General features: G+C 44.0%; 1 protein-coding gene across 1 annotated transcript in view; it reads left to right on the plus strand.

The window, feature by feature from the left end:
* Positions 1-4,549: 4,549 nt before the first annotated feature.
* The window catches only part of RAB4A (RAB4A, member RAS oncogene family), a 34,196-nt gene continuing 25,591 nt past the window's right edge, over positions 4,550-13,154 (plus strand). The window contains exon 1 of the mRNA XM_012459842.3: positions 4,550-4,808. Within this exon, the coding sequence (XP_012315265.1) occupies positions 4,778-4,808 (31 nt within the window). The 5' untranslated portion in view covers positions 4,550-4,777. The remainder of the gene's footprint in view (positions 4,809-13,154) is intronic.

Here is a 13,154-nt window from a genome sequence, read left to right on the forward strand (position 1 = left end):
ATTGCATAAAAGGCATAAAGATAAGAATGGCAGTTGACTACTTATCAGAAACAAAATAAGCCAGAAAACAGTGAAACAGTATCTTCACATTAGAAAAAAAAATTGAAAAACCTAAAAACTGAAATTGAGCAAAAATAGCTTCAAACACAGAAGTAAAATAAAGACTTTTTTGGATATATAAAAGCTGAATTAGTCACCAGCAGATCTGCACTTCCAGATCTGTTAAGGAAAGCCCTTCATTCGAAAGGGAAATGACATCAAGGAAATCTCATCTGCACAAGAAAATAAGGAGTCCTAGATATGGTAACTACGTGAGTAAACATAAAATACTTTTTTTCTAGTTGTTTATTAAAAATAATTGGCTGAAAATGCAGTACATACATACAAAGTATTAAATATTATTCAGTCTTAAACAGAATCGAAATTCTGACACATTCTACAATGTTACATATGAAACTTGAAGGCATTATGCTAAGTGAAATACGACAGTCAGGAAAAGACAAATACTGTATGACCCCATTCATACGAGGCACTTTATCTAGAGAAGTCAATTCACAGAGACAGGAAGTAGAATGGCGGTTGCCAGGAACTGTGGGGAGAAGTGAATGGGGAGTTGTTGAACGGGTATAGAGTTTCAGTTTTGCGAGATGAAGAGTTCTGGAGATGGATGGTGGTGATGGCTGCACAACAATGAAGATGTACCTAATGCCACTGAACTGTACGTTTAAAGATGATTGAGATGGTACATTTTATGTGTAATTTACCACAGTTAAAAGGAAAAGAGAGAATTAGTAGCTTAAGTAAAAACAGTAACAACGTATGTGTGTGTACAACATATGTAGAAGTACAACATCCTCCGCACAGATGCTAGGGGAGGGTAGAGGTAAATGGTTGTGAGTTTCTTATACTCTGTATAAAGTAGTGTATTATCTCTTGGAGGTGGACAGTGATAAGTTAAAGACCTATACTATAAACCCCAAAACCACCATAAAAGTAACCTCACAAGAAGTTATTCTAAGTAACAGTAGCAGTCCCCCTGAAGCAGCAAGCACAAGTGTACACATATGTCAAAAATTATCAAAATGTATACTTTAAATATGTGAGGCCAGGGGTGGTGGCTCACACCTGTAATCCCAGCACTTTCAAAGGCCGAGGCAGGTGGTTCACCTGAGGTCAAGAGTTTGAGACCAGAGTGGCCAACATGGCGAAACCCCATCTCTACTAAAAATACAAAAATTAGCTGGGTATGGTGGCACGTGCCTGTAATCCCAGCTACTTGGAAGGCTGAAGCAGGAGAATTGCTTGAATCTGGGAGGCAGGGGTTGTAGTGAGCTGAGATCATGATACTGCACTCCAGCCTGGGCAACAGAGCAAGACTCTATCTCAATCAATCAATGTAGTTATGCCTATTATACTTCAATAAAGTTCTTTCAAATAAAAGCACAATGAGCTCCCTGGACAGATGAAAATTCCAGTGGTAGTCATAATGCCTTTCCACATACTTTCTCTTCTTTCTTTCAGGGACATAATAATATTGCATTTCCTGTCCTCTTTGAAATTAGGTGTTGCCTCGTGACTTGCTTCAGCCCATGAAATGTAAATACAAGTTTTCCTAGCAATTAATTCCTGGTAAGTGCTTCTCTAGCTAATACACAATCGGTCCTAATGCATAGCCACTCCTACCTGAGTGATGGTGGAGATGTGTTTAGATAAAACACATTTGGTCAGCGTGGGTCTATGAGGGCCCATGATGAGCGAGTCTCTGCTAGTGGGAGTGGACAGGTAGTCTGAGTGAGGAACTTTGCTGTGTAAGTCACAAATGGGTTGAAAGATCTTCATTACTGCAGTTAATCTAGCCTATTCTGACTGAATATTCCCTAGCAACAGAGGTATCTGATCACGGACATCGATTTGTTTGACAGTGGAAGGTAAACTGGCCCAGTGACCTCTGAGGTCTCTACTTTCTTGAAGATGTGAGTTCTATGTCATAGTCTCCACCAGCCTGGGTGTGGAATTGAGCTTCCATTTTCAAGTCTCCACTTGTATGTCCAGAATTTGGCTCCTTCTCAAGGTAACACCCAGGGATTGCTGAGTTCCCAAGTGCTCAGACACAAGTCCACTCATGTTCTTCAATTCTAGTTACCAAAGAAAGTCACCATTCCACTGAGGCTGTGACCATGCCCTCCACCAAGCCTAGCTCCAAGAATCCCATGCATCAAGCCCCAGGGTGCCTCACATTGGGCATTAGATGTAAGGTTCTGCCAGATCCTTCGGAATTGTCAGGGAGTAGGAAGGAAAGTATCAGATACTTGAAGGACCCACTGACCTGGAAAAAAGCGGGATCTCCTTTCAGCTCGAAAAAGTCCTTCTCCATAATTATATTTCCCTTAGACAAATCTCCAAAATTCCTAGGCTTTTGTATATCTGTTTTCACTGTCACAAACCTCCCCCAAAGAGAAAGGAGATGATATCTGGAGAAAACCACAAATTAATTTTGCAATAGTTTTTTCTTTCATGCAATCAGTAGTGCCTCAGAATCAAAGCGGTCTCTAAGAATATTTTGAAGAAATTTATTTTCATTCAAAGATCCAAAGTTACTGAGATGAAAAGAATCTTCCACAGTATCATTCAAGGATACTGAATGGCTCCTTCAAACCTCACCCTTGCATATTTCTTCTTCAAGTTGTGATACTGCTATTACATGTGCAAACTAAATGATCTCTTTGGGTGGTTTTTCCAAAATAAATAGTCTTTCCCAAAAGCTTACCTAAGTCTTCATTTTCCACAAAGTAGAAAACTACCCACAGCTTTGAAAGAGTAGCATAATTTGTATTTCTACCACCTTGTCCAGGTTTCGGGGATCTCCAGTCCAGTTTCAGTCCATAACGCTAACTATCACTTTCTTGTCCATAGCTGTATTTGGCAGGAAAAAAAAAACAAATCTAACGAATGGGAATGACTTCAGGTAATGCTGTTTTCTTCCCACTTCCTGGGATCACTGTCTTTCCTCTGAAATGGTTTTAATCGGAACCAATCTGTTGTACTCAGGAACCTAAATCAAACCTGACATGCAGAGAGCCGAGCGAGAAAGCAACAAAAGATCTGAGCCATTGAACAAGGAATATATACAAAACAATTTTAGGAAATTACAGCTCTCGCAACTTTTCAGCATGAGGCCTTCTCTGTAATTTAGAAAAAAGTGCATTTATTTGTTATTAGGATCGGAGAGAAGAGAAAAATACCCACCCAAATAGCCACTGGGGAAGAGGGAAGCTCTGATAACAATTTATGTGGAGGATGCAGCCAAATTGACTCAGAAAAAAAAAAATGTATGTACTGGCATTTTCCACACAATCCAGGTCACTTGGGAACTTAGCCAAGGATATTTTGAGCATTAGACTACCTATTGTGAACAAGGTTGGGAACTATGAGGCGCTACGTGGCCCTGATCAAGCTCAGATGGGCCAAATTATCAACCAAAATTCTCTTTCCCATAAATGTTTATCTCTACATTTCCCACAGAAGGGGATTCAAACTCAGTTTTGCTTCTGAAACCAAACTATCCAAAGCCAGGTGAGATGACTCACGCCTGTAATCCCAGTAGTTTGGGAGGCCAAGGAGAGAGGATGCTTGAACTCAGCACTTCAAGACCAACCTGGGCAACATAGCGAGATCCAATCTCTACAAAAAATTTAAAAATTAGCACGGTGTGGTGGTGTGTTCCCCTAACCCTAGCTACTCGGGAGGCTGCGGCAGAATTGGCTGGGCTGGGCTGACAGAACCAGACCCTGTTAAAAAATAAAAATAAAAATTCCTAAATTTGGAAACATCCCCAACCGAGGGCCAAGAGATACGTTTCACCCGTAACCCAGAATCCTGTAAAACGGGATGTGGAGAGGCTACTGTCTGTAGGCTTGTGATGACCCTTCAGCACCCGGGCATCTTGCACTTCTGTCGATCCGCCCACATCCGCTCAGCTCCACCCAAGAGGGCCGGGCAGTTGGGAGTGAAAGCTTAGCTTCCCAACAGGTGGATGAACCTGACTGCCACTCCCAGGGGTGCCTCTGGCCGGACAACTGGGGCCTGCTGCCTCCTTGTTACTCATTAACCAAGTTCTGGCCTCGATAGTAACAGCGTCAGGGAAGTTTATTCCCTGCTGACAGCCACAGATGATGAAGATGGACAACGTCTTAACTGAAACGGGCCAATCTGGCAAATGGACTGCTTTCCTCTCCAGTGCTGGCACCTTCCTCCTCTGTCCGGCAGCTGGACCCCACTGTCCTCAGCCCTCTGTCACCCCAAACCTGCCCACCGCCCGCCTCTCCCCGACCTTCCCTGCGGGAAATCCGGGTTCAACCCCCAGATCCCCCAGCCGCAGCTTGGCACGCCCGAGCGCACACCGCCAGGGGGCCCAGCCCCTGCACGTGCTTGCGCCGCGCGCCGAGGTCCCCGTGCGCCCCGCCCCGGCTTCCCCGTGCGCACGCGCAAACGCAGGCCCGGGCTGGCGAGGTGGGAGGGGGGCGGGCCTCGCGTAGCCCATCTCCTCCTCCTCCTCCTCCTCCCGGTCGCGGCCGGACTGAGGGCGGAGGGCCGTGCGCCTGCGCGGAGCCGAGTCCGGCTGGGCTGCCGCGGCTGGGAGGCCGGCAGTTGCCGTGGGGACCGGTCGGGCCCTTCCCTCCTCCGATCCCCCTCCCCAGGTCCTTCCCCACCGCGACGCGCCGGCGGACCGCAGACGAGAGCAGCCGGTGATCCGGCGAGAGGCGGCACCGCTCCCAAGATGTCGCAGACGGCCATGTCCGAAACCTACGGTACGAGGCCCGGACTGGCCGGGCGCGCGGGTCGGGCCTCGGGGGGCGTCGGCGGCGCTGGGCCGGGCCTGGGCTGTGGGGGTCTTGAGGGTGGCTGTGGCACCGGCCGGAGCCGGGGGACGGATCTCCAGGTGTCAGCGCTTGGGACTGGGATGGGGGCGCGGGACGCGGGGGGCTCGGGGTGGGGTAGCGGGTGCACGGGGCGCGGGCGGGGCTGTGCACAGCGCATTGGCGTGATTCGCCTTTTCAAGTTTCCTCCTGCTCTTTCTCCGCGCTTGCACTCTTAGCGTTTTCCCCTCAGTCTAATGTAAATAAGTGAAGGTTTGGAAAGCCAGCTTGATGTTCCGTTTCAGCTGCGATATTATCCCCAGCGAGCGGTGTGAAGGGCTTGGGGCGACGCCTGTGCTCCTCAAATACTCCAGGTTGACCTTTCCTGGTTTGGAATTCCTTGCTTTACATTGGGATTACAGTGAGGAGTTACTGATAGACTAATTCAGCTCTTCCTCCGGAGACCTCTTGCTTCGTTTATTTCTCCCTCTCTCTCAGTGGTTTTTAGCCTTTTCTGGATTGCATTTTGGCTATTTATAAACATGTCTTGTCTCTTGTCTCCTTAAGACCGTAAGCGCCTTGAAAGCAAAGCCCTGGCTGTTTAATCTTTGTTCCCCTGCAGCACCCAGACCTGGAGGTGCTCGACAAATACTGTTTTGAATAAGCGAAAGCTTTCCCAATGCATATACTGTGTTTTCTTTCTCTTTTATTTTTTATTTTTTATTTTTTTGGCCTTGCGTGGCAAGAATAAACAACTTGTACTTTGTATCAGGGTTGAATATTAATAGACATTTACCGGTCCCTAATCACTCTTTCAGATGTTAGTTTTCTCAGATTAAGACTTTGATTTGGAGTTTTACAATCCCAGAGAGACGCTCAAGTTCAAAATTGCATACCTCAAGCCAAATTAGTCCTGTCTCCATCTGTTCTGGCGTGCTGCTTTCCTTCCCTGCAACAAATACTGTGGAAGCAGGCACCTCGCTGGGAGGGCTGTAAGTACTGCAGAAACACCGCAGACACGGCTCTGCTCTCATGGAGCGTACAGTCTGTTGAGGGAATGCAGTATTAATCCAATTGTGATACTAATGAGTGAATAATTTAAAACCAGGCAAGAGTTCTGAAGAAATGTGGTCTGCGAAAGTGTGTTAGAAACAAAGTTGACCCAGACAGGGGTGTCAGGGAGGCATTAACCAGGCAGCACACAGAACATCTCAGGCCTGTGGGAAGGGCAATTCAAGAAGGGTGTGTTTTGAGCACCACGCTGGGGAGATGGATGAGGAGGCAGAGAGAAGAGGGCCTTGAGGAAGGCATCAGTCTGTCTCCTAGAAAACAAATGAAAAGAAAAAAAAATGAGAACTTTTGGAAGGGTTTCCATGCTGGGGTCACAGTGCATTTGGTCCACCTTAAGCGAGTGACTCCTGTGACTGGTACTGTCCTGCTCTTGGTGACACAGGGGCATGACATCTGTTCCTAGAAGGCTTAGGATATCTTCCGGTAAGTTGATGCCTTCATCAGGACAAGTGTTTGCAAATGCTTCTGCAAATGACAGTGGTCTGGTTCTTCCTGTAGAGAACCACAGTCAGAAATGTAAGGAAAACACTCTAGCAATTTTTGGTTACAACTTTGCACTTCTTTCAAGTGCTCTTTAGCCCACACTTAGTTTCTTTAACCTGAGTAAGGAGCAGGGAGCACTAGGGAAGGGTGGAATGTCCAAATAAGAAAAGCAAATGGGGGTCATGAATCAGTAAGAAAGGACTGGAACAGTTCAGGAGATAGAGCTTTTAATGTTTCATTTTTCGTAGACACAGTGATAACAGCTGATAAAATAGAGCATATCTTTGGCATCTCCACTTCAGACACAGTTAACTGAATTTCTGAGCATCACAGATTGACTGATTAAATTCTAATCATAAGGCTTTGACCATTAGTGTTCTTATTTCATGGTAACTTTCAAATATATTTTTACTTTTCAACTCTAAATTGAATCTTTTCTTCTAATAGAGGAAATTAATCAAAAACTGGTAGAAACTAATAAATAGAAAATGAGGCCGGACATGATGGCTCACACCTGTAATCCCAACACTTTGGGAAGCCGAGATGGGCAGACCAGTTGACCTCAGGAGTTTGATACCAGCCTGGCCAACATGTCGAAACCCCATCTCTATTAAAAATACAAAAAATTAGCGGGGTGTGGTGGCACACTTGTAATCCCAGCTACTCAAGAGGCTGAGGCATGAGAATTGCTTGAACCCAGGAGGCAGAGGTTGCAGTGAGCCAAGATTGTGCCACTGTACTCCAACCTAGGCAACAGAGTGATTCTGTCTCCAAAAAAGAAAAAAAAAGAAAGAAAATGAGTTTGAGAGAGAGCAAGCAGGACAGTTGAAGTTTGCCAAGCTAAAGTAAAAGTCACCTAGAACCAAGTCCTGGGCTGTCACTTTCATTTATCATTGGCCGTATTTATACAGCATTGTTTCTTCAAAGTGAAACAGTCAGGCTCCCTTCTGGACTTTTGCCTCTGAGCTGGTGAAAGAATGTTTGCCTGACCTTTAAACTCCTTTGTAGTCTGTGCTCATTTTCTCTTCTGTAAAAGGAGGCTCTGTATAGCTTGACAGAGAGATGAGGAAAATTAAGAGCCAGTGCATGAAATGAACTGGTGTGGTTTGGCTTGGTTTTGAAACAGGATCTCACTCTGTCACCCAGGCTGGAGTGCAGTGGCACACTCATAGCTCACTGCAGCCTCCACCTCCCCAGCTCAAGTTATCCTCCCACCTCAGCCTCCTGAGGAGCTGGGACCACAGGTGCATGCCACCACACCTGGCTCATTAAAAAAAATTTTTTTTTGTATGTTGCTGTGTTGCTCAGCCTCGTCTTAAACTCCTGGGCTCAAGTGATCCTCATGCCTCCACCTCCCGAAGTGTTGACATCACTGAGATCACAGTCATGAGCCACTGTGCCCTGCTGAAATGTACTGTTAATGAGCTACCTCTCATTAATATGCTCACTTAATATGCCTTTAACATATTAAAGCAATATTTCACCTTCCATAGACTGAGTAGCATTCAACATTTTTGTGGCTTTGAAGTCACTAACCACATGAAGATTGTACTTTATGTAATATCATGAAGCAAATTGAAATCATAGAAAGGTTTCAAATGAAACCTGTAATCTGAATATTAGAAGGAAGATTCTCCCAAATGTCATCAGATACACAACATTCTTAAAGCTCTGGCCAGTTAGTATGGCTTGGGACTTCCCAAGGAACTCTGCTTCAGCCATCTGAGACCTGGGAGATTACAAATTGGTTGAAAGTAATTTTGATGCCAAGCAGTGATGTTCAGAAAGGAGCTAGAAAGTATATGTAGTGGGAAAATGCCAGAAATTTCTTTCAAAATTTAAGTGCTGGGGCAGTTTGAGAGTGAGGAAATATCTAATACAAAATCTCTACATATTAGAGTTTATGCCATCTACAATGGGAATAATTTATGAAACAGAAGAATGTTAACTCAAATTGCTGGTTCTATGCTCATTTTTATAAAATATACTCTTAAAGTTTTTATTTTGTGCTTCATTTTGAAAACAGCACAGGATTAAAATATTTACTAAATAATTTTGGGAATTATCAGAATAGTTTCCTTGAAAAATATAGCATTGTAAGCTATTTGGGTTGAATTGTGTTCCCCAAAATATCTGTTAAGGTCCTGACCCTAGTACCTGTGAACATGACCTCATTTGGAAATAGGATCTTTGCAGATGTAATCAAGTTAAGATGAGGTAATACTGAATTGTGATGGGCCCTAATTCAGTGACTGGTGTCCTTATAAGATGAGGGAAACTTAGAAACAAATGCATTCAGAAAGAATGAGACGTGATGATGGAGGTCAGGATTGGAGGATGCATCTACCAGCCAAGCAGTGCCAAAGGATGACTGGCACCCGCCAGAAGCTAGAGAGAGGCCAGGAGGGATCCTTCCCTCTAGCCTTTAGAGAGAGCTTGACCCTTCCAGCACTTTGAATTTGAACGCCTGGCCTCCAGAACTGTGAGACAAGGAAATTCCTTTGTTTCAAGCTTCCCAGTTTGTGGTTCTTTGTGACGACAGCCCTAAGAAACTAATACATAGGCTTTGCTCGTCAAAATAAGATTCATGGGGAAATTTATGGATGACAAGGCAAGATGGATTGAGGAAGATATCCTTGGTAAAGGAAATAGCATTTCAAAGTCACGCAGTTCCAATAAAGTGTGAAATAACTTGCTGTTAGGGAAATCATCCCAGTCGCACTTCACTTTAATTTCATGAAAGATAGGACAGGTAAGCCTATCAACAAAGGGATCCTTTAACACCAAAACAAAGGACATTTCTTCAAGTTGAATAAATGTATGATTGTAACTGTTTGTCATTTTCTTTTTCTCTTTCACTGAAAGCTGGTGAACATTTCAGGTACCAAAGCATAGGAAACCTTGCACCAGTGCTTATCAAACTCATGTGCACAGAGTCCCCTGGTGTGTTAAAATGTAGATCCTGACTTGGGGGGTCAGGGGATCTGCATGTGACCAGCTCCAGGGTCATGCAGGTGCTGTTGATCCAGGGAGGCATGTAATGACTCCATGCTCGAGAACTTTGAAAACATGGTTTTTTTGGGGGAAAAAAAAAAAAAAGTTTATTATTCTTTCTCGTGGTCATTTGAACTGTAAAGTATTCCAATCCATGCCTGTGACTTGACTGCTGATGCTCTGATGACTGTAACATCTATATTTCCGGTCACACCCTTCACTCAAACCGAAGACCTTATTTACAGCTCCTACCTAACTACATTTGGGTGGCCTACAGGCATCTGAATGCAATATGTCCTAAACCCAACAAATTACTCATGTCTATACCTCTGTCTTCTATTTTTCCTGTGTCTGCCTAAAAGAGAGCGTTAGAGCCCATTTTTAATTCTTTCCCATCCTTACCTCCTGGGTCTATTTGGTTTCAAAGTCTTTTGAGCTGACTTCTTAACATGGGTTAAGTTACTGTTTACCCTAAAAGATGCAAAGGAAAGTTAAATTAGGGCCAGTTTGCAGGATTAAAAGGTAAGAAAATTGAGTTTCATTCCAAAGTTATTTGTTGCAGTGACTTGAGCCACTGTGCTGACTGTCTTGCAGCTTGCCACACAGTATCTGCACCACTGCCCGTAGGCAGCTTCCAGAGCACCTAGGACCGGCGTTCATGAGGATGCGAGAGCCTCCTGGGCCAGGATGGGGGTAGTTTTCTGCTTTAGAAGAACAATTTTGTGTGTATACATATATATATAATAATTATATATTTATTATTATTATATCAGTGGAAAGTAACAAAGAATCGGCCTGCTAAGTAACTGGCTTCTCCACATCAGCCTCCTCAGTGCATGTGATCCCAACGAGTGGGTCAGGAAAATCACAGACCCAGTCGCCAGCCTGAAGCAATTGTTGGGGAGTCTGTGCTGCAAATGTTAAATTTACAAGGGTCATGGTTCCACTGTGCCGATGTTTAATTCAGTCTTAGGTAAACCGCACTCCCATGGCACGCTGCAGAGTACCATGATTAACTTTCACTGCCTGTTCCACTTCCTTTGCTTCGTATTCTTCCTGCTCCTCCACAGGTCATATTCTCTTCCACTGCCCAAACCTTCCACCTCTCCTAACCAGCATTTCATCAAGGTTTCTACTGTTCACTTCCTCCCTGACCATTGTACCAAAACTTTTTGTCCATTGAAGTATATGTGATCTGTCCTCTGCCAGCTCCTCATTGCTGTTATCTGATGACCCTGGGGATAGTCCTTATTCAACAAAGTCATCTATCATATGGTCATGCTCTTTGCTCCAACTTTTGACTGATCCTGGGTGACTGCAGTGTCCTTGCAGAGGTCAGTCAACAACTCAACTCCACAGTTCTTTACTTTATCTCTAGTCAAGATGAAGTCGGGTCTATTTTGCTGCCTTTTCAGATACTTCCCTGGCTGCTCCCTGGACTTCGTCACCTATCCCATTCTGACCACTCCCAACTTCATCCAGTCTTCACCTTAAGAGCTTCAGGTTTCTGGTCCATCTCCTCCCTTTCTTCTTCTTCTTTTTCTTTCCTTTTCTTTCTTTCTTTCTTTTTTTTTTTTTTTTTTAGACAGAGTCTCACTCTGTTGCCCAGGCTAGAGTGCAATGGTGCGATCTCAGTTCACTGCAACCTCCACCTCCCAGGTTCAAGTGATTCTCATGCCTCAGCCTCCTGAGGCACTGGGATTACAAGTATGCGCTACCATGTCTGGCTAATTTTTGTATTTTTAGTAGAGAAGGGTTTCGCCATATTGGCTAGACTGGTCTCAATCTTCTAACTTCAGGTGATCAGCCCACCTCAGCCTCCCAAAGTGCTGGGATTACAGGTGTGAGCCACTGCACCTGGCCCCTTTTTTCTTTTCAGGCAATGAGCTTCTCCCTCTTCAGATAGGACACCCATGGCTTTTCCTTCCACCTCATCATGCTTCTTTGTCTTTCAACTACACACTCTTTGCACAGCTCCAGTCCTGGCTACCCACCCATCTGCCTTGCCTGGTGCGCAGACAGAGCTCCTTTTAGATTGAGATCATTGCAGATGTATGGTATCTGCTTCCAGCTGGGTACTCAGTAATACTTAGCAATCATTTTTCTTATCCTGGCCATCTCTCCCTTTCTGCACACCAGCTATTTTAGACCTTCACGTATCTCAAGTCCATTCTCACTCCCAGTAGATGACCAACCAACAGTAGATGTCAGGAAAAGATGCCGTGTCTGCAAACTTGCTTACCTCATCCTTAACCCTTTCCATGTCATCTCAGAAGAAGGAAAGTCTCTCTTGTTTAAAACTCACCCCAGCCTTCTACTTTGGACTCCATCTCTAAAGCTTCAGGTCCCCACTTCAGCCGTCATATCTGTTCTCTTCCCTCCCCTTTCCACTGGTAGCTTCCTGGCTTTGTGCCTTCCTCCTTTAATTACCTCTGTCTCTCCTTTCCCTCACAACTAAGCTGCTTATTATAAGAGCTGTCAGTACTTTTTGTCAACAGTGTCTTCCTTCATTCTTCAACTGACTGTAATTAGGATTTTGCCCCTGCCTGAAGTGATGTTGATTTCACCAGGGATGCTGATGATCAGTCAGTGGAGACTTGGCAGCCTTTATCTTAGCTTCTCTTTTCATACCCAGCCCTTATAAGAACTGCTTCCCAAAATCTCCACTGTGTTGGCTTACAGGTATTTTCAACTTAATCTCTGAGTTTGCAATTCATTCTTTTGCCTTAAAGTTGTTCCTCCTCAGAATCTTCAACATCTCTTATCTCAGTTTTCATAATCACAAACCCTAAGCCTTTAATTCCTAAAGAAGGAATCTTTCTTTAAATGACTCCATTCTACCCAAATTCTAATGCTGTATCACAGCACTTAGCCTCTTCTGCAAGGAAGTAAGACACATTAAATGGATCATACAGTCAGAGGCCATACATCTGTGATTTTTTTTCCTGATATTTGGAAATCTTAAAAGCAAGGCCACGGCTTGGGGAAGAAATGAGGAAGGCAGAGGTCACCTTGCTGAATATGGATTAATTTTCTTGAACACTCAAGGTCATCATTGACTGTCGACTGCTGAACAAAATGTGCTGTGCTATTATGGTCACTTTCTGGCTCATCCCCTGCTGTCCCCAGCTCACAGTCCTGTAGCTCACAGTCCTACTTTAGTATATACTTTTGATCTGCTGTGCTTTGGGGTGTTAGGTAATAGAGGCTGCTTGAAGTGAATGTAAAACAAGTCAGTCAATTCCAAATGAGGTGTCTCCTGTTGAGTTAATCTCTTTTGGCTTTATATTTGCTATTTCAGTGGCTTGGAGGCCATTTTTTTCTGGTCTTTATTTTGTCTGTGTTCCTGAATGGCTGACATTTGCCCAAGACTGAGTTCTAATTATTTGATACCTTTCCTATTACCTCATTTAACATTTCTCATATGAAAAGTTAAAAGTACATGAGTAGGATGTATCTGTTTTAGACTTTCTATCTTGGGGTGTGTGGTCTTTCCCTTCAAGTTTAGTTCATTCTGCAGGAAACCCTTATCAGGTGAATGTGATTATCATAAAGTGAGTTTTTTTGTGATTTTGAGCCCTCAAGTTAACATTCACTATAATAAACACCAAATCTAATTAAAGTAGGCACAGTTATTTAACCAGTTCACATTTAGTTATCTTATATAAACTACCTAGGCATTTTCCTTTCATTAATTAACTGTAATATGGCTATTCACCTGTTCCTGTTAAGCCTTTTTGTAGTTGTTAA

Source organism: Aotus nancymaae, unplaced genomic scaffold (genome assembly GCF_030222135.1).
Source record: "Aotus nancymaae isolate 86718 unplaced genomic scaffold, 86718_ANA_hifiasm-v0.15.2.pri h1tg000032l_0, whole genome shotgun sequence".
Classification (NCBI taxonomy): Eukaryota; Metazoa; Chordata; class Mammalia; order Primates; family Aotidae; genus Aotus; species Aotus nancymaae.